The sequence below is a fragment of the Misgurnus anguillicaudatus genome, chromosome 19 (genome assembly GCF_027580225.2).
Source record: "Misgurnus anguillicaudatus chromosome 19, ASM2758022v2, whole genome shotgun sequence".
Taxonomy (NCBI): domain Eukaryota; kingdom Metazoa; phylum Chordata; class Actinopteri; order Cypriniformes; family Cobitidae; genus Misgurnus; species Misgurnus anguillicaudatus.
The window spans coordinates 34816756-34839854 of record NC_073355.2 but is presented as its reverse complement, the minus strand read 5'-3'; the positions used below and the strand labels follow the sequence as shown (position 1 = coordinate 34839854).

General features: G+C 39.7%; 2 protein-coding genes across 9 annotated transcripts in view; both read right to left on the bottom strand.

Annotated features, from left to right (window-relative positions):
• The window catches only part of LOC129436446 (nuclear body protein SP140-like protein), a 65181-nt gene that overhangs the window by 16547 nt on the left and 25535 nt on the right, over window positions 1-23099 (bottom strand). For 2 of the 7 annotated variants that reach the window (XM_073857548.1, XM_055194590.2), the window contains exons 1-4: window positions 1365-1518; window positions 768-890; window positions 465-566; window positions 195-328 (exon numbers count right to left, since the gene is read on the bottom strand). The exons of 1 other annotated variant lie outside the window; for it this stretch is intronic. In XM_073857548.1, the coding sequence (XP_073713649.1) occupies window positions 195-328; window positions 465-566; window positions 768-882 (351 nt within the window). In that variant the 5' untranslated portion in view covers window positions 883-890; window positions 1365-1518. Of the gene's footprint in view, window positions 1-194; window positions 329-464; window positions 567-767; window positions 891-1251; window positions 1521-23099 lie in introns of those variants that run through there. 4 more of the 7 variants (XM_073857550.1, XM_073857551.1, XM_073857552.1 and 1 more) reach the window with 3 other exon arrangements.
• LOC129436439 (interferon-induced very large GTPase 1-like) lies at window positions 6663-17701 on the bottom strand. 2 transcript variants are annotated; one of them, XM_055194576.2, is made up of 6 exons: window positions 17569-17668; window positions 16879-17185; window positions 16587-16724; window positions 15882-15917; window positions 13017-13048; window positions 6663-12873 (listed from the first exon to the last, which is right to left on the bottom strand). In XM_055194576.2, the coding sequence occupies exons 3-6, from the start codon at window positions 16717-16719 to the stop codon at window positions 8134-8136; spliced, it is 4941 nt and encodes a 1646-aa protein (XP_055050551.2). In that variant the 5' UTR covers window positions 16720-16724; window positions 16879-17185; window positions 17569-17668; the 3' UTR covers window positions 6663-8133. The 2 variants fall into 2 exon arrangements, with proteins under 2 accessions (XP_055050551.2, XP_055050552.2); XM_055194577.2 differs by having other exon boundaries at window positions 16879-17701.

Sequence of the window (23099 nt, the reverse complement as noted above, 5' to 3'; positions counted from 1 at the left end):
TCGGACAGCTTGGGGGTGAGTAAATCATGGGTTTAATATCGTTTTTGGCCGAACTATCCCTTTAAGGCACAATGAACTAACATGAACCGAATTGCATCAGCCTTAAATAACATTAACAAATAAATGCTCATATAATAAACTACAGTATATTGTTTATTGTTAGTTATAATACAATAATAAAATTATAAGTTCACCTCTATTAGATTCTGGAGTGGAACGCCACAGCAAAGGATGGTGGTCTTCCACTTTTTGCTCTTCTCCTTCCCTCCAAACTTCTCAAATTCACTGGGCTTAAACCACTGATCTTCGCTCAAGATGCATTTCTCTCCTGAAGACACCCAAACAATACATCTAAAGTTCAGTCTGCTTGACATTCGTTTTTTTTTCCACTATTGGAAAGTCTTGGAAATGCATCAAAACAAAACTTTCCTTATTAAGTAGAAACAAACTATAAAGGCACCTACTGTTATAAAATTTCTCAATAAACAAGCAACCTTCTTTATCGCCGCATGTTACAGGAAGCAGAGGTGTCTCTTCTATCAGTTTTTCTATAGACTGCCTAGAATCTAAAACAAAGGTCATGTGTGAATCTTCAACAGGAGTGGACTATGGGTCAAACATATAACAGTTTTTAATGTATTTTTCAAAATGTCTTTAATGTACTGTTTACATCAAACCACTGCATGGTTTTGTGATTTTATGTCACTTTGTATACTCTTGACTCCTCTAGTCTCGAGGATCTGTTCCTGTCTGCTTTGTCTCCTTACATCTTTGTGTTGTCATTTTCCGTTTTCTCCGTTGTTCTGCTTTCTTTCTTTCATCCTCACTATAGTCAGATTCTAAACTGCTCTGTGAACTCAATGATGATTCTTCTTCCATCATCAGTGGTTCTTTAAAACAAACATAACATTGACATCATTTTAAGTTCAGTTGTACATATATTATGTAGAGAATGTTCTTATGATATCCTTTTAGTGTTGCTTTAGCGTTATTGTCTGTTTTATGTGTGAGGAACTGTGAAGTTGCGACTGAAACATAATTTACCTAAGGGTTAAAAAAACGGAACTTGAACTTGAATCATGAATCACTTATACTTTGCCCAAATATGTGATTTACAACCAAAATGAATTCAAATGTGAGTGCAGTCTTTGCAAAGTACTTAATGTGTTTTATATTAAATTTTTACGACTAAAAATATTGCATTTGGAGTGAACATTGTTCAGTATCTCCCTCGCATACTGTCAGACTTACACAGAAACGAAACTGAAAGTGACTTCCTGTTGTTTTGGGTTTTGCGTGACTGCAAGTCTAAAGAAAAAAAATCCTTCTTTGTTCAGTTTAATGAATTAAATTATTGTACTCACCTTATGGTGTCCAAGTGGCCTCTTGTTTTTCTTTCAAACAGACCAAATTTACAGACACATTATCTAATCCTTTTTATTCTTCTCAGATTAACCACGCCCCTCAGTAGATCTGCCTTCCTACTGAGTCATTGCAATACATAACCCATTTGACATCAAAGGACAGTTCTTGCTTTTGAAAAAATACTTGTGAATAAACACTCTCTGCTGCCAATTAGTTGCCAACTTTTAAAATAATGTTACACTAACCTAACATAACCAGAAACAACTGTTCAGTCTTGTGAAAGGTAATTCCCGAGACTCTTTTTGAGGTATATCCAAACTGCACACGAAGGAGCCACTGTGGCATTTACCTCCAGTTGTTATGATATTAACGAAACGTTGGCACCTCTAATATGGCAGCCCATTGACCCACAATCCAGCAGCAAACGGGTGGTCTAGTTATTCAACTTCCCCCCCGTCTACCTGCACAGATATCAACAGTGCAACCGAGTTGTAGGTTGCCAGGTTTGCGGTCAAAAATGGGTTCAAATTTGTATGATGTGATTGTGTCTATTGTGTGAGTAAGAGTAAGATCTGGCAACTGAACAACCATGGAATAATATAGTGATCTGATTATTCATATAACGAGGTAGGGCCGTTTAAATAACGTGAGTTTTCCGGGAGAAATAACAAAATTGGAGGGGGCGGGAGATAGGTGTGAAAAACGGGAGTGTTGACAGGTATGGTCCCATTGTCCTCGGGAATGAGGACAAGACAGGGAAAGAGAAAAGCGTGTGCGTTGTGCGAGCTTTCGGAGGCAGATCACGCGTTGCCTCATGATGATAACTGTATTTATGTATTCATGGTTCACAATGAATATGAAATGAGAGTTGCATTTTACTATGCTAAATATATTACTTTGATTGTAATGTTTTTTTAGAACTGTAAAACTGTAAAAGCAAAGGTACATTTTTTTTCCAAAATATGAAATTGTATTCCTAAAGGCACGGCAAAGATATATGTACATGTATGGTACTACAGTGTTGATTTGGAATAAATACATCGAAATTTGTCTTTCACATACAGTAGTATGGTTCTTCAAATGTATTTCAAAACCTGCTGTGGGCCTTGAGTCAAATATACAGGGAGTGCAGAATTATTAGGCAAGTTGTATTTTTGAGGATTACTTTTGTTATTGTACAACTACAGTGCTCTTGGTCAATTCAAAATGTTAACAAACCCTCAAACCTGAACATTTAAGTAGTAAAGTGAAATTTTGGCTTTATTAAGAGAATATTTCTATGTACATCATTATTAGGCAACTATTAGTGTGCAGAATTATTAGGCAACTAAATGAAAAACAAAGATTTTACCATCTCAGTTGTTTTTTTTTTCAACTGTTAAAGTGAGAATAATAAACAAACTCTACATTTACAAAAAAAATAATAAAACAATAAAAAATAAAAATATATATAGACTCAGTGACCAATATAGCCACCCTTCTTTTCGATAACAGTCACAAGCTTTCCATTCACGGATTCAGTCAGTTTCTTGATCTGGTCTGAACCAACATTTTGTGCACACGCAACCACAGCCTCCCAGACACTGTTCAGAGAGGTGTACGGTTTACCTTCACTGTAAATGTCCTGCTTAAGAAGGGATCAAAAGGTCTCAATAGGGTTTAAGTCAGGTGAAGAAGGGGGCCATGGCATTAGTTTTTCATCTCTAAGGCCTTTACTGGCCAGCCATGCATTGGAGTACTTGAGATGTATGTGATGGAGCGTTGTCTTGCAGAATAATCAGTCTTCTTGGGGGATGCAGACTTTTTCCTGTGCCACTGCTTGAGGAAAGTGTCTTCTACATTACAGGCAGGCAGGCACAGACAGGTTATTAAACATGAGCTTGTTGGACCTTTTTGGGTTGAAAATGGAAATAAAAAACAACTCTCAGACCTACTGCCAATTTTTAGAAGACACTTTCTTCAAGCAGTGGTACAGGAAAAAATCTGCATCTTTCAATAAGACTTTTTTGTGCGGGACGACGCTTCAGCACATGCATCAAAGTACTCAACTGAGTGGCTGGCCAGTAAAGGCCTTAAAGGTGAAAAACTAATGACATGGCCCCTTCTTCACCTGACTTAAACCCTATTGAGACCTTTTGATCCCTTCTTAAGCAGGACATTTACAGTGAAGGTAAACAGTACACCTCTCTGAACAGTGTCTGGGAGGCTGTGGTTGTGGCTGCACAAAATGTTGGTTCAGACCAAATCAAGAAACTGACTGAATCCGTGAATGGAAGGCTTGTGACTGTTATCGAAAAGAAGGGTGGCTATATTGGTCACTGAGTCTATATATATATATATATTTTTTGTAAATGTAGAGTTTGTTTATTATTCTCACTTTAACTGGTGAAAAAAAGTGAGATGGTAAAATCTTTGTTTTTCATTTAGTTGCCTAATAATTCTGCACAATAATAGTTGCCTAATAATGATGTACATAGAAATATTCTCTTAAGAAAGCCAAAATTTCACTTTTACTACTTAAATGTTCAGGTTTGAGGGTTTGTTAACATTTTGAATTGACCAAGAGCACTGTAGTTGTAAAATAACAAAAGTAATCCTCAAAAATTCAACTTGCCTAATAATTCTGCACTCCCTGTATTTGCCTACCCCTCGTCCAACGGGTGGCACAACCTGGGCACAGCCACCTTAAAATGTTATTGCTGCCCCCAGAGTTCTTGATATGCCACACCTGTGAGGTGGATGGATTATCTTGGCAAAGGAGAAGTGCTCACTAACACAGATTTTGACAGATTTGTAAACAATATTTGAGAGAATTAGGTCTTTTGTGTACATAGAAAAAGTCTTAGATCTTTGAGTTCAGTTCATGAGAAAGGGGGCAAAACCAAAAGAGTTTATAATTTTGTAAATATCACAGTGTATGAATATAGACCATAAGGTTTAAGAGCTGCCGACCTTTTGATTGGGATTTGTCGTTTAAAAAAAATGCTTATTTTTTGGTTCCTCAAAGCAGGGGTGAAAATTTCATCTAAATGTTGGGGGGGACAATAACCATCAAATTTTTCAAGAACAATTTTTGAAGGGGACACCAATAATACAGGCAAAATTGTACTTGCAAGAAAATGTGTACAGATAGAAAACGTTTCTCTTTCTCTATGAACGGATGCAAATTTAATTTTAATACACATGAATGCAGAGGTAAAAAGAGTAATAAAATATTCTACTTAAAGTAAAGTTACTTTAATAATATTTTACTTAAGTAAAAGTAAAGTTACTGGTCTAAAAATCTACTCAAGTAAAAAGTAAGTCATTTTAAAGTTACTTTTTTACAGCGGGGAGAGGTTTCTAGTAGCTATAGTTCAAAAAGGAAGGATGTACATCTCAAACTATGTTTTTAATTGTTAACATCTCTACAATTAAAGTGCAATAACAAGAAGTTAATAAAATAAAAAGCTTTTTTATAACTAAGAAACATTTATGGAATTATTTAATGATTTTTACAGGTGAGTTATGCACTTTTGAAGCAAAAATAATATGAGGTCAGCAGCTAGTAAATACAATCATTATATGAAGGTTGTAATTGATGTATTGCTGGTAACATACATTATGTTATTAAACTATATACATAAATGAGCATATAATGAGATGAGTGCCATGGCTATACACGAAACATCCTTTACACGTTTATTGTATTCTAGTTTCCTCTCTCTCTCTCTCTCTCTCTCTCTCTCTCTCTCTCTCTCTCTCTCTCTCTCTCTCCCTCTGCAATGTCTAATGACATGCGCATTCTCGAGGACGTTCTTAAATTGTTTGACTTGACGTGAAGCTGCTAGACCTCGGAAGATAATGCGCATGTATTAAAAACACGTCGTGCAAATTAGCGGTTAAAACCCGGTCGGCAATTCTCAAACTCCGTACTCAAGAGCATGAACCCTACCTAAATGAAACAATCGCTTTGCGTCAATGGCCAGGGGTTTCTTTCGTAAGAATTGAATTGAGGGTCTGCATTAGCCTGCGCCTGTCTCGTCCCTCTCCATAGTTCTTTTTGCGCGTTCCCCCGCCCATCAATCAATCATCCGACCGTGGCGCGTTTTTATCACCTTACTTTTTTATTTATTTTTACTCAGTAACGGATATGATTTAACATGTTGCGAAGTAGTCTTCAATACTTGAAACATACTTAAGTAAAAGTAAAGTACAGATTTTTTTACTAAATGTAAGTTAATTTGTTACTTTCACCTCTGCATGAATGCATAAAAATGTTTTCTTGATCGTTTATCTGCTTCTGTTCTCAGAAAACGAAATATGTTCATGTTTATATGTCAAAATAGTCCAGTTTTAAAACATATGAGGATAAACTGATAAGTGATGGGAAACGTTGTATTCGCGTCGGCTCCGTACACTTCTCTACCACCGGACTGTGTGTCGGTGGTGAGGCAAAAGGGGTGTTGGCAGTGGACCAAACCACTGTGAGGAAAGGGAAGGGGGAATCAAAAGTTTTTTTGTTGTTGCTCCGTTTGTATTTGTATTGTTTTACTTCTTAAACAACTATTTTAAGTGTTATAAATCATTAAATTATTTTCAATGCACATATTTTAATGATATTTTAGGGGGGACAACCCTCAGATAGGGGGGGTCCTGTCCCCCCCGACCCCCCCGGGATTTCCGCCTATGCCTCAAAGGACCATTCAGTCAAAGGTTCTTTAAAGAACCATCTTTATTTCTTTCTTTTTGTGAAACAGAAAGGTTCTTGGATGTCAAAGGTTCTTTATGAAACCATTAACCCTCTGGGGTCCGACCATTTTGGGACACTGTCAGAGGTTCTGACATGCTCTTACATTTGGTCTTTTTTCAGTTGCTTTAAAACATAATAATGGCAAGTGTCTCATACCACTGCGTTCAGCACAAACTGGGCTAAAATATTATATGAGCTATGTATGTAAATGTTTGTATTTTTGAGAGAAAACGGTTTATGCACGTTTTTAAAAAAGCAAATTTTTTAAGTCACTGATATAAGTCCACAAAACCCATACTAAACATGTTTTAACAAGACTTTCCTAAACATAATCTAGTAGTCTAGAGTTTTTTCTTTAAAATGATGTGAAAATCACCCTGCCTACTTATTCACATAAAACAATGTATTGATTTAGAAATTATAAGACACTTTTTGTTTAAAGGGGCTGTATGCGAGAAGGGTTGATTGACAGCTAGCAAACAAAGGCTTGCATAATGAGCTGCATAATGAGCCTTTAGGCAGGAATCTGAGAATGAACTACAGTAAAGAATGTGAGGACAACTGTATACATGTTTGTTTGAGGTTTATTAAGTTAACAATATAATCAAAATAGAAATGATGGTCAGTAGGACATTTTCAGTTTATTTGGAAACATACCCTATTCAAAAACTTAGTATAAACTAAGAAACTGATACACAACAGAGCTGTAAACTTCATGTGGCTCATGTTACCATATAACTTTATGTCCAAAAAGTGTTTTTCCACTTCATAGTTTTGTACTGATGAGAGAGATGCAGACCTCTAAGAGAGTTATAAACAGCTGTTAGCATAAGTTGTCCACAGAAATACCCTTACATATATAACTGATGGGTAAATGTCACTGATACTACATTCATATAAACTATCTTGTACATAAACTAAATCTCAGATAAACATCTGCAGCGATTAGTTATATAACTAATATATGCCCATCCCCTTATCGTCTAGCTTCTGTTTTAAACGCATTTCTGTAAGCGCGTATGAACTTTAAAAACACATCGCATATGGCGCACCCATGTGCGTGAGCTCGCGTCTCCGTGTAACGCGGCACTCATAAAACGGTGTCGCGTGTAAAGTGCAATGTATGGAATTGCCTTGCATGTAAACAATATGGAATCATTTTACAGCAAATCCCGCAGTGCAGCATTACTCAAAGTGATTTTTGTAACGTGTTTTGAGAGACAGCTGGCGGAGACAGAAATGTCTGGATGCACACCCTGTTTATTTTCTTTATTTGACAAAAACACAAAGATCTGTTGTTACTGTGAATGAACACATATTAAAGAAGATCCTTTACCGTTTCAAATGATGTCAAACACGTAAGTGTATGATTATTAATGATGGAGTATTTTAAGTTGGTTCTGCCATGATAAGGAAAAAACACGTCAAAACGTGGCGCCACGTTTTTGGACCCCAGGGGGTTAAGCTCAAATAGCTCTTCTATGGCATTATAAGGCACCTTTTATTAAGAGGATACTCCCAGTTGCAACCTACCGAATGGCACTGCAGTCTTCATTAATGACAAGGTGCATCCTAAACAAGCCACTACTGCAAGTGTTGCAACTTGCAATCGTTTGCAGTTACTTTGTAGGTTGAGGTCCTCCTAGTTCCAAATATAGTCTTAGCCAAGCCAATGGTAAGACATCTTATGAGGGGGGGCCTGGGGTCGTCAATCAGATTTCAGGAAGAACTGGCAACCCTCTTGGCCATTATAGCTCCAATCCTGACTATGTTTTAGCCGTTTAAATTAAAAACCTCAGACTGTAAGCCAAAACATGTATCACACTGCTTTATTTAAAATACTTTTAAGTAAATACACATACAGTATACTGTAGGTCTACACTAAACTTAAAAAATTCTCATAGTTTTTTGTATTTGACTATAAATGTTTTCTATGTTAAAATATAGGACATTTACTTTTCAATTAAAGTGTATGCATGGACCAGGGAATATATATGTAACACATTTTATACACCTGTAAAAATCTGCTTCTTACTTCATAAATATTTATCCAAACTTTCGAGAGCTTCCTCTTTTGTGAAGGATCTCCAATTATCTGGAATTGTACCACACCCTTCGAACGTTTTGTTATAGTATTTTTCCAAATCCTTTTGAAATCGACATACAAACCACTTCCAGTATGGCAGCTCTGAAAGATCAGGTGTGATGCACCAGTTTGCATATTCAGGACCTGCTGTTCTGTATTCTTTCCATAAAACTGTATCATCTGAATCATGACGGGGGAAAAATGACATACTGTCACTTGCCACTGAAGATGTGCAGAAGTTCAAGCAAAGATTAAGAGTACCTCTGTAAATCATCCCTCTCATCCCACAGTTTCGATGAAAGGGAGCAATATGATCTCCAGAATGCTCTTCCATTGTGTTAACACAGACAACTCTACAGAAGGGGCATTGAACCCAACAACACTTACAGAAATGCTCAATCAAAATCTCATCTGGTGATTTCCTAAACATGGTCATTTTAATATCAGAGGGGTTTGTCAAGCCTTTGTTTAGATCTTCCGTTATGTGGCAAAGTTCTTTCTTTAAAACCTCTTCTAGAAGTTCAAAGTCAGTGATGTCCTGACAGCTGTCACCAGTCAGACGTTCTTTATTGAATTCAAGCTCATCTTTCAAACCGTATGAAAAAACTTCCAGCCACACATTTACATCTCCTCTTTTACTCAAGACCTGAGCTGTTGCGGTTTCAGCAGCTGTGATGATGCTGTTCTCCTTGTGTCTAATGTTTGCTCTTACCATTGCAAGAGCTGAGGAATTCTCTCCTGTTATATATGCTTCAACTTGAGTTTCGATAAAATCTTCAAAGTGGTCTCTAGGATTATGAATGTACTTAATGAACTTGTCAAAGTCCTCCTCCTCTGCTAGGGTTTTCAGAATGTGTTTCTCCAGGTTGGATCTGTTGCCTTTGAAAGCAGGAATATTTGTCCGCATCTCTCCTGCGAGATCATATGCAGTTTTGTTGTAGACACTTTGGAGAATGGGTTCTTTCAATTCATTACAAATCAAGGTCCCAAAAACGGCAGCAGATGTTGCACCTCTGCAGAAACTTTGAAAGACGCTGTAGTATTCAGGTTTCTTTTTCTCTAAATAAATCAATGGATCATTAACTTCTCTGAACATCTGATGGAGCTCTGCAAACTTCATACCTGCCAAATTGCACACAAAGAGAGTCAAATCCACTGTGAACTCTTTCTTGAATTCATACTGGGTGTGGAGACACTTGTGCTTTCCTACATTTGTTTTTACAGATTGGGCAATTTCTTGAATGTAGCTTTTGTTGTAACCCATCTTTGCAACTGATTTAGACTTAACCTGGTTTTCAGTTTCATGAACAATACTCTGCATCAAATTTTTAATTGACTGTTGTTCTTCTGATGGAAGGCCAAATTGTTTAGTTCCTAAACGGATACCAAATATTTTAATGGGATTTACATATATGGAGAAATCAGTAATTTGAATTAAGCTTTCAAATTTGTCTAATCTGTCCCACACAAGTGTGTCTTCGTGAATTTCACCTAAGATTGTAAGTATATCATTGGCAATGTTAATTTCTTCATGAGGGCGAACATCCCCTGCCAGCTCAGAGACCCACTTCCACCACACTTCATCAAACTGTGTCTTCAGTTTATTCTCATCAAGATGTTTTTGTTTAAGACTGAACGCGAGCTCTTTGCTTTTCTTAAAGAGTTTTCGCTCATGCAGTGTTTTCTCCCCATCAAGTTTGGTGAGGGCTTCCTTTTGACAAATTAAGTTATCAAGCTTTCTTTTTGCATCTCTTACAAGCTCCACATGAAGGTCCTTTATTTTCTCTTGAAATTTCATTTTCCATTGAATTAGTATGTCTTTTTCTCCATGTTCTTCAAAGTACCGCTTCATGGACATTTTCACCTCTTTATTGATCTTTGCCATCTCCTGCTCCAGGTCTCTACTTTCAACTTTATGCAGTTGCCTGTTGTTGATTCTGTTGTGCAATTTGTCTTCAATCTTCAGCATGGCACTCCTGAGACTCCATGTCCACTTTGCATACTCCTCTTCTAATTTTCTGTACACTGCAATCTCTAGAGTATTCTTAAAGCTGAAAACAAAGTTTTCATTCATAAGTGCATTCCAAAGGTCACCAATACGATCTCTGAATTGTGCCAGTGTTACACCATTAGATTCAGAAGCATGAGAGAGTATAGCGTTCTTAAGTTCCTGCACATTTTCACTGTAACATGGATTGGGTGGAGCCATAGGTGGGCTACCCTCCCAGAGTTGGGCAAAATACCGCACATCAGACTTTATATCAAATTTAATGACATCACTGAAACATTCAGCATCACAGACTTCCTCTTTAGCAGCTAACTGAGTCATCTCATCCAGTTTCTCTTGTAAATGTCTTTTTCCTACCATGTTCTTCTCACCAGCTGTGATGTCTCCAACATTCTGATGCACAAACATGCAGCTTGGAGTCAGTCGTACCTTCTTCATCCTCAAAAAGGCTTGAACAACAATCTGAAGGATGTCCTGCATCTCTGCTGGATTTTCACCAAAGATGTTGATCAAAGTCATATTTCCAACACCGACCACAAATGTTGCCATTTCGTTGTCATGCTGTCTTGTAGATCTTCCAGCCAATTCAAGAGCACGGAGCCCCTCAGTATCAACAATAAGAAGGTATTCAAATTTTAAATCTTTTAGTTCTTCTGACACCTTGACCAGCTGCATGAAGGCTCCTCTGGTGCACCTGCCAGCGCTGACTGCAAACTGCAATCCAAACATTGCATTCAGCAAAGTGGATTTGCCAGTACTCTGAATCCCCAAAACAGACAAGACAAAGACTCTTTGGTCTCCTAGTATCTTGATAAGCTCATCTAGAACAGCTTTAACCCAAATCAGAGGAACATGAGCTGCATCACCATCCATCAGCTCCAATGGGTATCCAGAAATCATGAGTTCTGCGGCAAGTCGTGGGAGGGAACTAACATTGAAATTATATCCTGTTGCTTTATTGACAGATTCATGCGATTCATATATCTGGCCAATCTCTCTCAGCAAGTGTTCCAAACCAAATGTTGCTTCATTGAGTTTTTCAGACATTTTCTCAAGTTGTGTTTGTTCTGCTTTCAGTTGCTCAGATTTATCATGTTTCTTTTTCAAATCCAACACTTTTGACCATTTTTGATCATATTTATGATGAAGTGCTGAGAGGTCTTCTGAAGTATATTCATCCAGCAGGAACCCAAGCCATCTGAAGAAATACAGCTTCTCGTTGTCTTTGCTGGAGTCGAGTTTTTTAATAAACATCTTCATAAATTGTGTCACACCAGTTTCTTTCTGCTCTTCTCTGATTCTAAACATTTCCATTTGCTTTTGGCTGTTATGCATTTCAATGTTGTTGTTTTTAGGTCGATGTAGTTCTTTGTTCTTCTGACACCAACTGTGCCACAACTTCCCCTGACATGGCAGAAATGTTTCTTTAATTTTAGAGAGTTCATTGTTTTCTAGTAATGTTGTCATCTGCTTTGCCATCTCATGTGCCCTCTTGCAGTCTTTATCATTTTCATCTACTTTGACTTCTGAGTGTTTGACCATATCTGAAAGTTTAAATTTGGACATTGTTTTTGAGAGGCATTCATTGATGGTTCTTCTCAATTCTTCAGACACCTCAAATTTATTTCTATCTTTTAAACCGACTTTATATTTGCCTTTTTGCATCTCTGTAACCACAGATTCATCTTCAGTCAGAAGGCAGATAAGTGGCTTTGAATTGTTGTACAGATCTTCCACAGTTGTCATACTTTTGTGACTTCTATCTAGATGAGGCAAAATCACAACATTTATTGAGGACTCTGCAGTAAGGAATTTTAGCTGTGTCTCGTGAGCTTGTGCATCACCATGAAGATTACAGAACGCAACACAATCCGTAAATTTATCCGTCTTCTCTCCAGACGGGCAATACCAGGTGATCTCAACAACTCCATCCATCAGCAGACGAGATTTGCTGCTTCCACGGCAGTGCCTGTGAAAGAAAGTCTCATGCCGTTCATTGATCATATTGTTCATGATTTGAGATTTGGATGTAGAAACTGCTGACAACCTGAAAAATGCAACCATAGGTGTTTCTGCCTGGTAGATTGCCTGACTTTTGCTTTCGTTCTTTTCATATAACTTCCAACTCTTCTTGATCTGTCGAAAGGTCCATAATGGAAACTCAATCTTTTGGTAGAAAGGATTGGGCACAAGCAGAGGAACAGCATACTGACACTGTGAGAGTTTGGTTACTATGAGCTGACGAAGAAAATTATCTGCATGGAGAAACACTGCCATCTGAATGTCCATTGGGTGAAGAGGATGTATTTTATTCACTTCATCAACAAGTACAGACCTACTGAAAATATTATCAAAAGCATCACTTTGTCCTGTATCTAAACCTTTTGTCCTGTGTCTCTTCAGCTCATGTTTTCTTTCTTTTATTTGAATGTATCTTGCCCTGTAATCCATCATCAGGAGTTGCTGTATAAAAGTTTGAACCAAGTCCTTTTCCTCACAAGGTTCATGTCTCTGCAACATCGCTGGTGTTACCTTCAGAAAGTCTTGTGAATTCAATTGAATCAGACTAAGATTGAGTCTACTGAAAAGCAGCTTAATTTGCTGTTTGATCTTTTCCTTGTCTTCAGAATGACCTGACTCTTCTCCCAGAGTTTGACACTTCACAGGGTTATCTTCTTCCTGCTATATTAGTAAAGCATTTAGACATTATTTATTAAGAAGACCATCACAACACAAGTCTGTTATTTGAAATTGAATACAATGATAATGTTGTACTAAGTATTAATTAATAATCAAGGGTGTACGTATGTGTGCATGTGTGTTACCTTATCATATTCTTGCACATGAATGTTGTTTTCTAAACCAAAATATACAGAGAAAAAATTGTAGGTGTTAAACGGAGGATTTAATAAAAGGTAAAAAAGTTGTTAAGGATATTTCTTGCCACATTCTCCCATAGTAAATAAAATATAGTATTCATAAATAAAATATAGTAATCATAAAATGTAGTGGCAATATTGACTTTAAAAGTGCTAAAGAGAAAAGCCTTTGAGGAAATTAATGAAATTAAAATTAGCTAATGGAGTACACTTCGTCCCATTAGAAATAACCACTGTTTACTGTTTATGTGAAATTAATTTTAGATAAAAATGTAAAATAAATTAGACTATTCTAAAACACGATTTCTTCTTGTACTTTTAAAGTTTTTTTATTTTATTTTCATTCCCTTTCAGTCAGTCACTACGGCATAACGTCGTGCCTAACGTATTGGGAACGTGCTAAGTGGGATACATTGACTTTGAGCAACTTGTAAAACTCCTATGAACATTAGCATGCAGTATTTGCATTTGCTGGCGCCGCCCGCTGTCCAAGTATAAAACGAGGGGCAGGTGCAATACCAAATCAGCTTTTTTCGCTTCGAAAGCCGGCAGTTGACTGCTATTGAGAAGCTAGTTCCCCCTCTGGTTCTCAGCACTCCAGCAGAGGTGCCGATGGAGATGGCTGGGTCATTTTCTATGATGGTATCTGTTGGTCCTCCCGAGCAAGACTCTTTGTCTGTCACTGCATCTGAGATGAGGGGGTTTCTATATCTGTTGCCGGCTCGGATCCGCTCCCACCTTTGGGCCTTAATGGTTGGTACTTGATGAAGCTGGAACTGCTTGTTTGTCTTAGCACTCATCTGTGGTACCTTTCTTAACCGAAGTGCATGTTGAGCTGACTAGATCATGGGGAGCCCCTTTCTCCTCTCATAATCAGCCTTTTCAGCCCTCACCACACTTTCAATATTGTGGCCGCTGAGGGCTAGGTTGAGTTCACGACAGTGGAGGGGCTGGTTGTGATGCAGCTGGGTCCAGCCACCTGTGCTACCTAGAGGGACAAGCCAACCCTTCCCTCGCTGGCTTGTAAGCAGTCGTCTGTGTTAATGATGTCTGTCTATTAGGCCTGCGGGGAGGTGACCTCCACACTTCACACCATGAGGTTGCCACAGGTCCATTAGGCTATGGCTCTGATGGACCTGCACGAGGGATGGTCACAACTCAGCTGTCTTTTCAAACCTTAGTGCAGCCACCGCGCTCTGTGCGGTCCAGGAACCCCTTCTCTGGATGTGTCTGGCGGACATGAAGGAGGTCGTCAAAATTCGTCTCCTGAATGCTCCTATCCCCCCTCTTCGTTGATGCGGTCGAGAACTTCGCCTAACAATTCTCAGCTGCCCAGAAGCAGACTGGGGCCATCTCTCACATCATCCTGTATCGGAAGCCAGCTGCCTCTTTCGGAACATCCACGTTGGCACCTCCTCCTGCTGCTTTCCGAGGACGTCCTGCAGTGGCCACCTCTGTTCCTCCAAAGGAAAACGCAAGTGTAAGCATCCCTGAGACGGGCAATCTGGAGATGGAGGGGATCACTCTTCGGGGGATGGTGATCGCAACACTCCCTACCCCAGAGGAGGACCAGGTGGAAAATTATTTGTTTTATTATGTTTCTGTTCAGCCAGCATGCACATGTCCACAAAGAGAGCGATTTCCCCTTCCTTCTCCAGGTCTAGGGAGCTTTAAGTGGCCACAAAACCGCCCGTTCTCTCCTTCCTCTATTACCAGCAGGTGTGTCGGGGAGCTTTGGTACCCCGCTTCGGAGTCCCACCTACCCAGCCGCCCATCAGTGGAGCCAGGTAAGTGTTACACCACACAACGCCTTCACTCATGTAGACACAGCGCACACACCAGTGATCACCTCCGCTCAGCTGCCTCACTGTGGGTACACGGGTAATGCCGTTAATTCTCCTTGCTCAATCTGTTGGAGCCTGGCAATCAGCTTCCCAGCCCTTCGTTTTGGCTTTTACGAACCTTCCGACTCAGCTATGTGGCACAATTTACCCCCCCCCCACCAAATTTTCAGGCATCCACTTCACTATGGGGTGTCCAGCCTTGCTCCTGTCTGGCTACCGTCCTGCAAACTTCAGTTCCAACACACCTGTCTGTAATTATCAAGCAACCCTGAACACCTTGATTAGCTGATTCAGGGGCTTAGTTTGATTGGGGTTGGAGCTAAAATCTGCAGGACGGTAGTTCTCCAGGAACAGAGTTGGGCACCCCTGGTTTAAAGGTTTAACTTTTACTTGAGTACAATATTTTATTGCTCTTTCCACCTCTGGCTATATTCATGGCAAGAACCAGTTAATTCATACACAAGTTCTATTTAGACAAGTTAATCCATACACAGGTTGGGGGAGGGACAATTTGCCTAGGCGGCAATAGAGGCAAATACTGCATGCCAATGTTCATTGACATTTCACAAGTTTCTCGAAGTCACAACGTGACGTCTCCATTTCCTTCCTTCAGGGAACGAGGTTTACATACGTAACCGAGACCTTCTGTTGTGTTTCATTTTATTGATTGGCTTGTACACCTTGACACCAAAATCCATGATGTGTAAATTAAAACAACACTTTAGCACGTCATACCAAATCCAGTTGCTGCCCCCCATATATGCAGAGGTCTGCATTGAAACTTTGCAAACTAAAAGTCATATGTGACCGGGCCATTTCTTTGTAACCTTGAAGACCTTTTATACTAAAACAACATCCTTACACACTAACTAATGTTGAAAATGTAAAAAAGTGAAACGAAATCTTTTTTTTTTCATTTTTAGTTGTTAGCAATTGAAGTAATTTTATAAGTTGAACTTAAACTTACCTCCTATTGACTTTCTTTTTTGGTTTTTGATGTTGGCTGGAATAAAAAAATAAAAAATAAAATGACAAGATAATCATTCACAAAATCTGGAAAGGGCAAATCTAATTTTATAAGGTGCTTGGGCATACATTTGTGTTGGCTGTGTGTGAACACAACAACCCTGCAATGAAAAAATTTTGTAATCCCCATTAAACTAATGCAGTCTCATTAGGCATGCTGTTTTGATTCGCTTGTTGATTTGCATGGATAACTACACTATACACGCAGTGGTATAGTGGTGTCTGAAGAAGTGGGTATACTCTTAATTTATGTCCCCAGTAGAAGTGGGTATACCCCATGCCATCAAATAAAGAGGTGGGTATACTCCGTATACCTGCGTATACCCTGCACTACACCACTGACTACACGTGTTTGAAGTTGACAGAGTCAGCAAAAAAAATTGAGTTAAGGATTTTTGAGGGTTCAAAAGCAAAATCATCCATACCTTAAAATCACGCCTGTCTGGTATTTCAGCCGCGCTTTAACTCTTTGCCCATAATATTGTCATGAAGTGGGAACCACTGCCATATAAACCACTTTGTTTTGGCTGATTCTTTAGACCTTTTAAGAGGCTTTAAGTGTAAAATACCGAACTTGTCCTTTAACAATCTTTAGTTTTTCTCTCATAAACACTAATTAATACAAGCAAATAACACATATACTTACTCTTTTGAATTGATTCATTACTTTTCTCCTCTCTCTCTTCAGGTTCTGGTTCTTGAGCATGTGTTTCCCCATTGTCATCCTGATTTTTAGGATCAGGATTTGAGGTAAAATAACTCCAAACAGACTTCAGCATTTTTTCTGCAAGATAATAATAATTATATCACCTAACTATAGTCCCAAGTTCCATCTTTACAGCATAGTTGAAGTGTTTAAAGTTATTAATATTGGTCCATTAATCTAAAGTACCCATATTTTTTAATAATTATTATAATAAATTGTTAGTTGTACTTACCCAAAAACAAAGGTTTAATAGTTCCTTTATTTGCTGCCCAAATAACACAAGTTACACCAGTGTGACCACCATTGTGTTACTTTAAATGTTAGATCTTCTAGCCCTTCCTGGTTCAGTGTAAAGTATAAACACACCTGTATAATTACTACAACCACCTATGAAATAAAACAATGCTGAATATCCTCATCTTCAATGGCAAAACATGTTAGACTGGTTGGTTGGTTTCAGATGTCAGGTGCATCATGAATGGCAAACAAATTTACCCAAATTTACAGTGCCTGCGTTTTAAATCACTTCTACACACCTGCTGCAAGGAAAAGAAAGAGAGCGTTGTTTTGCTAACACCGAAAAACAAAATGATCTTTCATCATGACATAACTTTAATGATGGCATGTTTTTTCTTGCTATACCCTAATGTCGTAAAAAGCTTTTGAATCTCTACACAATCAGGTTTACCTTCCATCTTTAAAATAAGCCACATAATTGTTTGTTATTCAATTGTTATGTTTCACTTAAATATACGTTTTATATTAACATACATTTAGCAGACATGCAAAATGCCTTAATGTGTGATCTTTAAAATAATCTAAATAATTGTTTGGACCAAAAAATACATCTCTTTATGCAAAGAAACAGGTTATGATCAGAGATAAGCAGCAATGTTTGCGCTAAGAGGTTAAAAATACTCACGCTGAGTTTCTTTTTCTTTTCACATGGACGTTTACAACAGCTGAGTGACAGCGTAATATGAAGATTTAAATGCCGTTCATTGGCTTCTGGAGGCGCTGTGACGTGGCCAGTGACGTCGCAATCCTCTCAACAATAACACACACAGCAAACGAAATGACAGAAGTGGGAGAAGAGCAGATCTTACAGGATCTGGCAGTGGAATAAAGGAATATTAAGGAATAACAAATTATAGATTTTATAAGAATGCATAATGGTTTAGCAAGTAATGTCAGGGACTAACAATGATTTTTAGAATAATAAGAATAGAAGATGAATAAAGGATCAACCTATGTAAAGTATTTGGGGAAATGCTTATGTTTGATTTTTGATATGTTAATGATTGATTTGGTTTTAATTTAAGAATATTTTGCAAATACCGATGCTAAATCTTTTTTGAAAGGCTTTTCTTTCTCTATGTGACAACTGAGTATATTTTATGTGTAACTTATTTAGTTCATGTGACACACAATTTATTGCAGTAATTGATGAATAATCAATATGCTCCTAAATTTAAAGCAAACTTAATAATCTGTTAGCTGATCATGTAGTACTTGTAACTGTTGGATTATAAAGGCAATGCACTTCTAACTCTCTCCTCTAAAGGGTGCTAATGCTACCCTCACCTGGAAAAGATTATGCTGCGTTCCAGAGCCCATTCAAACCAGTGGGACGTGGGACTTATCATTCTTGAAGTGTCCTAGGTCCTACTTCAAAGCGTTCCAGACATTTGAAGTGGAACGTAAACAGAAAACATGGACGACCGACCGGTCTTCTTAAGGCTCGTACAGACTACATAACTTTTAAACGTCGGTCCGAACTGTGCAGTTCACACTACAGTAAAACAACAAGTTAAACATCTTTACAAAGTGTTCTGGAGCCATTATATAAAAGCGCTGCATGTCGCTAAGTAACTTGGTATATTTTTACCGTATTTTCATGATAACAGATAATAACGACATAATTTCACGGCATAATATAAAAAAAACAAGTTGTTATAAAATTACAGTGTCTAAAACAACCATACAAGCAGAGAAGTACAATTTATAGTCTATTCCTTGAAGATTTCCTCTCACGACGACGCGATCTATGGGCGCCGCCATTGTCCTCCGACTTATTTTTCTGAAGTCGGGGTAGGTCGAACTCCCCCGAGTTCGCCGGTAGGAGGTTCCACTTCGACAGGCATTCCAGTGCACTTTTCCTAGTTGGAGGTAGGATAAGTCCTACATCCCACTGGTTTGGATGGGCTCTGGAACGCAGCATATGTATAGAAGTATTTTTAACAAAGTGCCTTGCCTGCCCTCGACCAATCTGACTCCTCCACACGACTGACTGTCACTGCCTGCACTTTCAACTGTCCTCGCGGCTGCTGCAACTTTTGCTCTCTTAGTCAACTCTATAAAACAAAAGGTCCTATTGTCTTTCTGCATATAGATGAATTAGATAAATTTATAGAAACAATACAACGTCAGCATATTTCGCGGAGGTTTTAACTGCTGCGAGCACAATGAGAGCCTACAGTATAAATACAAGATGCTGCAGCCAATGAGCAGCCGGCGGCGGCGGGCTGCAACCAATGAGCAGCCGGCGGCGGCGGGCTGCAACCAATGAGCAGCCGGCGGCGGCGGGCTGCAGCCAATGAGCAGCCGGCGGGGGCTGGCTGCAGGATGACTTAACCTCCTCGCTCATGTTTTATCAGACAACTACTCCTCAAGATTTTGCTTTAATTTTCGGGGAAATTATAGCGGGATTCGGGATTAACATTTAGCTTCAGTATGATTTTCGGGACAATTAGAGCAGGATTCGGGATTCGGGACAGCAGCTTAGATTTCGGGACTGTCCCGAATTTTTCGGGACGTCTGGTCACCCTACTGTACTCATGTATATGTTTATTTAGATTTTGTCAGTGTAAAGCATTCAATCAATTAGTTTTGATTAAAGTAAACTAGTTTTACAAGTATTTTACAAAAATTTGGAAAATGTTTATATTTTGCTGGATTGTACTGTAGATGCTACAAAAACAGACAAACAAACAAAAAACAGCTTAAACCAATGGTAACTCACTTCGGATTGTTTAGTGTGTCCTCAATCAAAACCAGCTAAAGGTGCCCAAAGCAGCATTAAAACCAACCAAAGGACCAGCAAACCAGCTTGGGTATTTTTAAGTCAGCAGGGAATGAGTACATAAAAACGTAGGCCTATGTGATGAAAAACTGATGACATCACATATCCCCAGATATAAAAGGCAGCTCTAAAAAATAAATACACCCAGGGCCCTGCATTCTATACAGTATCCTATTGTACTTACAATGTCCCAAGACCAAAAAACGGTTATCACATGGTTACAGGTAATAAAACAATATTGATCTTGTTCAGAGACATACAGAGACATAGGGATTTTTTCAGAAAGGGTGGTCGGGCGAGGGCCAGCAATTAATGTGAGGTGGCATAGAATACATCATTATACAAACAAACAGGGAATTATTTAATCTTGAAATACTTTTCAAAAGTATTTGAGGTGCTCAAAAAACAATGCTCCATTTTACCAAATTTTCTTTATAATTTATTTACCCCTACAAACATATAGGGGTAAAAACTGACAAACAGCACAGAGAGAAAATGACTTGCAGCCAGGGTAAATCTCATTGTTCCTGCTAACTACTTCTTGAGACTCCTTCGTATTGGTTTACTCCGAGTCTCATTCTGACTTAACTGCATTGCGGTCTATATAGGGATGACAACTTTGTCACTCTGAAATACAGGACAAAAGGTGGCCTGCAGCAGCAGTGCGGAGGTATGGTTATTTATGAATATACAGCCATTTCGTTTTGTTATATTTCAGTGAGAATTGTCCATAAAAGACTTTCTTCACTGTGGTCCCTAGTTCCACCGGCTCTGCCCTGGTTCTAGCCTCTGCTGGCTCTGCCTTGGTCCCAGCCTCTGCCGACTCTGCCCTGGTTCCAGCCTCTGTCGACTATGCCCTGGTCCCAGCCTCTGCCGACTACGCCCTGGTCCCAGCCTCTGCCAACTCCACTCTGGTAACAGACTCTGCCGGCTCGGCCCTGGTCCCAGGTTCCACCGGCTCTGCCCTGGTTCTTGCCTCTGCCGACTCCGCCCTGGTCCCAGCCTCTGCCGACTCCACCCTAGTCCCGGACTCTGCTGGCTCTGCCCTGGTCCCAGGGTCCACCGGCTCTGCCCTGGTTCAAGCCTCTGCAGGCTCGGCCCTGGTCCCAGCCTCTGCCGACTCCGCCCTGGTCCCAGCCTCTGCCGACTATGCCCTGGTCCCAGCCTCTTCCGACTATGCCCTGGTCCCAGCCTCTGCCGACTACGCCCTGGTCCCAGCCTCTGCCAACTCCACTCTGGTAACAGACTCTGCCGGCTCGGCCCTGGTCCCAGGTTCCACCGGCTCTGCCCTGGTTCTAGCCTCTGCCGACTACGCCCTGGTCCCAGCCTCTGCCAACTCCACTCTGGTAACAGACTCTGCCGGCTCGACCCTGGTCCCAGGTCCCACCGGCTCTGCCCTGGTTCTAGCCTCTGACGACTCCACCCTGGTCCCAGCCTCTGCTGACTCCGCCCTGGTCCCAGACTCTGCCGGCTCTGCCCTGGTCCCAGGTTCCACCGGCTCTGCCCTGGTTCTAGCCTCTGCCGACTCCGCCCTGGTCCCTGCCTCTGCCGCCTCCGCCCTGGTCCCGGCCTCTGCCAGCTCTGCCCTGGTTCCAGTCTCTGCCAGCTCCTCCCTGGCTCGAAGCATTTTGGTTTTTGTTTTGAGAAGTGTGTGGATGCAACTTCTTGGAGGGGGGTTATGTCACGAGTCCTGTCTGTCTCCCCTGTTTTAGTCTGCCTTGTTCTTTCTTGTTCCTGTGTTGCTTCGCAGACCCTTGTTTGATGCCATGGACATTCATTGATTCACCACTTCACCTCTTGTGATTATCTCCTCATGCGTGCTGCTTAATATCACATACTCCGCCATGACAAACAGAAAAAACGTGATGGCATATGGTACAATTGGCCTTGTATTCATTGTCCCTCACGCATTCCAGCCCCGGGTAGTCATTTTCCCATTCAATTATATATTTTTGTGCTCGTTTCTTTTTCGTCGGATGCAGACATTTTTACATTTCCCGCTGTTGTGACGTCATCTTTGCTATGATACGTGACATCACAATGACTGAAACGACCAATTAAAAGGGCATTCCCTGACTGGGCTGCAAAATGTTAAAAACGCTACGCTGGTCATAGACAAACAGAGGGAGAAATTACCGCACCGTCAGGGTTTTCTTATACAAATGACGTCTTCGTTCATGGCTGACATATTATAAGCTATGTGTCTGTCATGTATTTGCACAGTTCAATACGGAACAAGAATTTTATGTGTCAAATACGAGACGATTCCGTCTTATACGGAACGGTTGGCAACCCTAGCTTACACCCCATTGTGAGGTATGTTCTTACAAAACCTGCCAGCTTCTTTAAATGTGTTATCCCACATGTTTCTATAAAATCCTCACATGCAGCTATGACCCGTCAAAGTTTGTTGCAATGTGGCCCAATCACATTTCTCTGTTTTACCCCTTTCCCTTACCCCTTAGATTTGCACGTTTATGTGAGAGTAAGGGCTATCCCAATTGGCCCTTACCCTCAGTGAACGTGCAAAATTAAGGGGTAGGGATAAGGGAAAAGGGTAAGACAGAGAAATGGGATTGGGCCTAAGTCTATGTAAAATGTTCTGGTTTTGACAGTCTGTTTAAAAAAAAAACATAATCCAGCTATAAAACATAAATCTTGTTGAAAGTTTGTGGATGTAGCTTGAAAGCTAAGAGTTGCAGTCAGAAGAATTTGGGATTAGAATAATAATAATAATCTTACAACGTAGATACAACACCTTTGGCTTTGTCAAGCTAACATAATAACAGTTAGCCTACATACATGTTAAAGTTATATGCATTAGGTTGTTAGCTTATAACATTTCTCTTTTTGATTTTCTCTCCACATTGACCCTTTGTACCATTATAAGTTTTCAGAGCGCTTTGCCATCAGCCATGATGCCAATTCTCCATGCCACATCTTCCAGCCATAAATCATCAGTCCTTATGCATTTTCCACAGTGTCCTGGGATAATGACACACAGCCCATAAAAGCTTATATTTAAGTTTTTTTGTCAAAACAGATATCTTAAAGGAATAGTCTATCCATTTTCCATATGTTATTACCTTAACCAAGAAGAGTTGATACATACCTCAATCATCTCGGTGCAAGCACGTAAGCGCTGTGGCGCGCTGCGACACTTTGATAGCATTTAGCTTAGTTCCATTCATTCAATGGTACCAAACAGAGATAAAGTTAGAAGTCACCAAACACATCAATGTTTTTCCTATTTAAGACGAGTAGTTATACGAGCAAGTATGGTGGCACAAAATAAAACGTAGCGCTTTTCTAAGCGTATTTAAAAGGGTAACTATATTGTATGGCGGAATAGCACTTTTGGGAGTACAAGG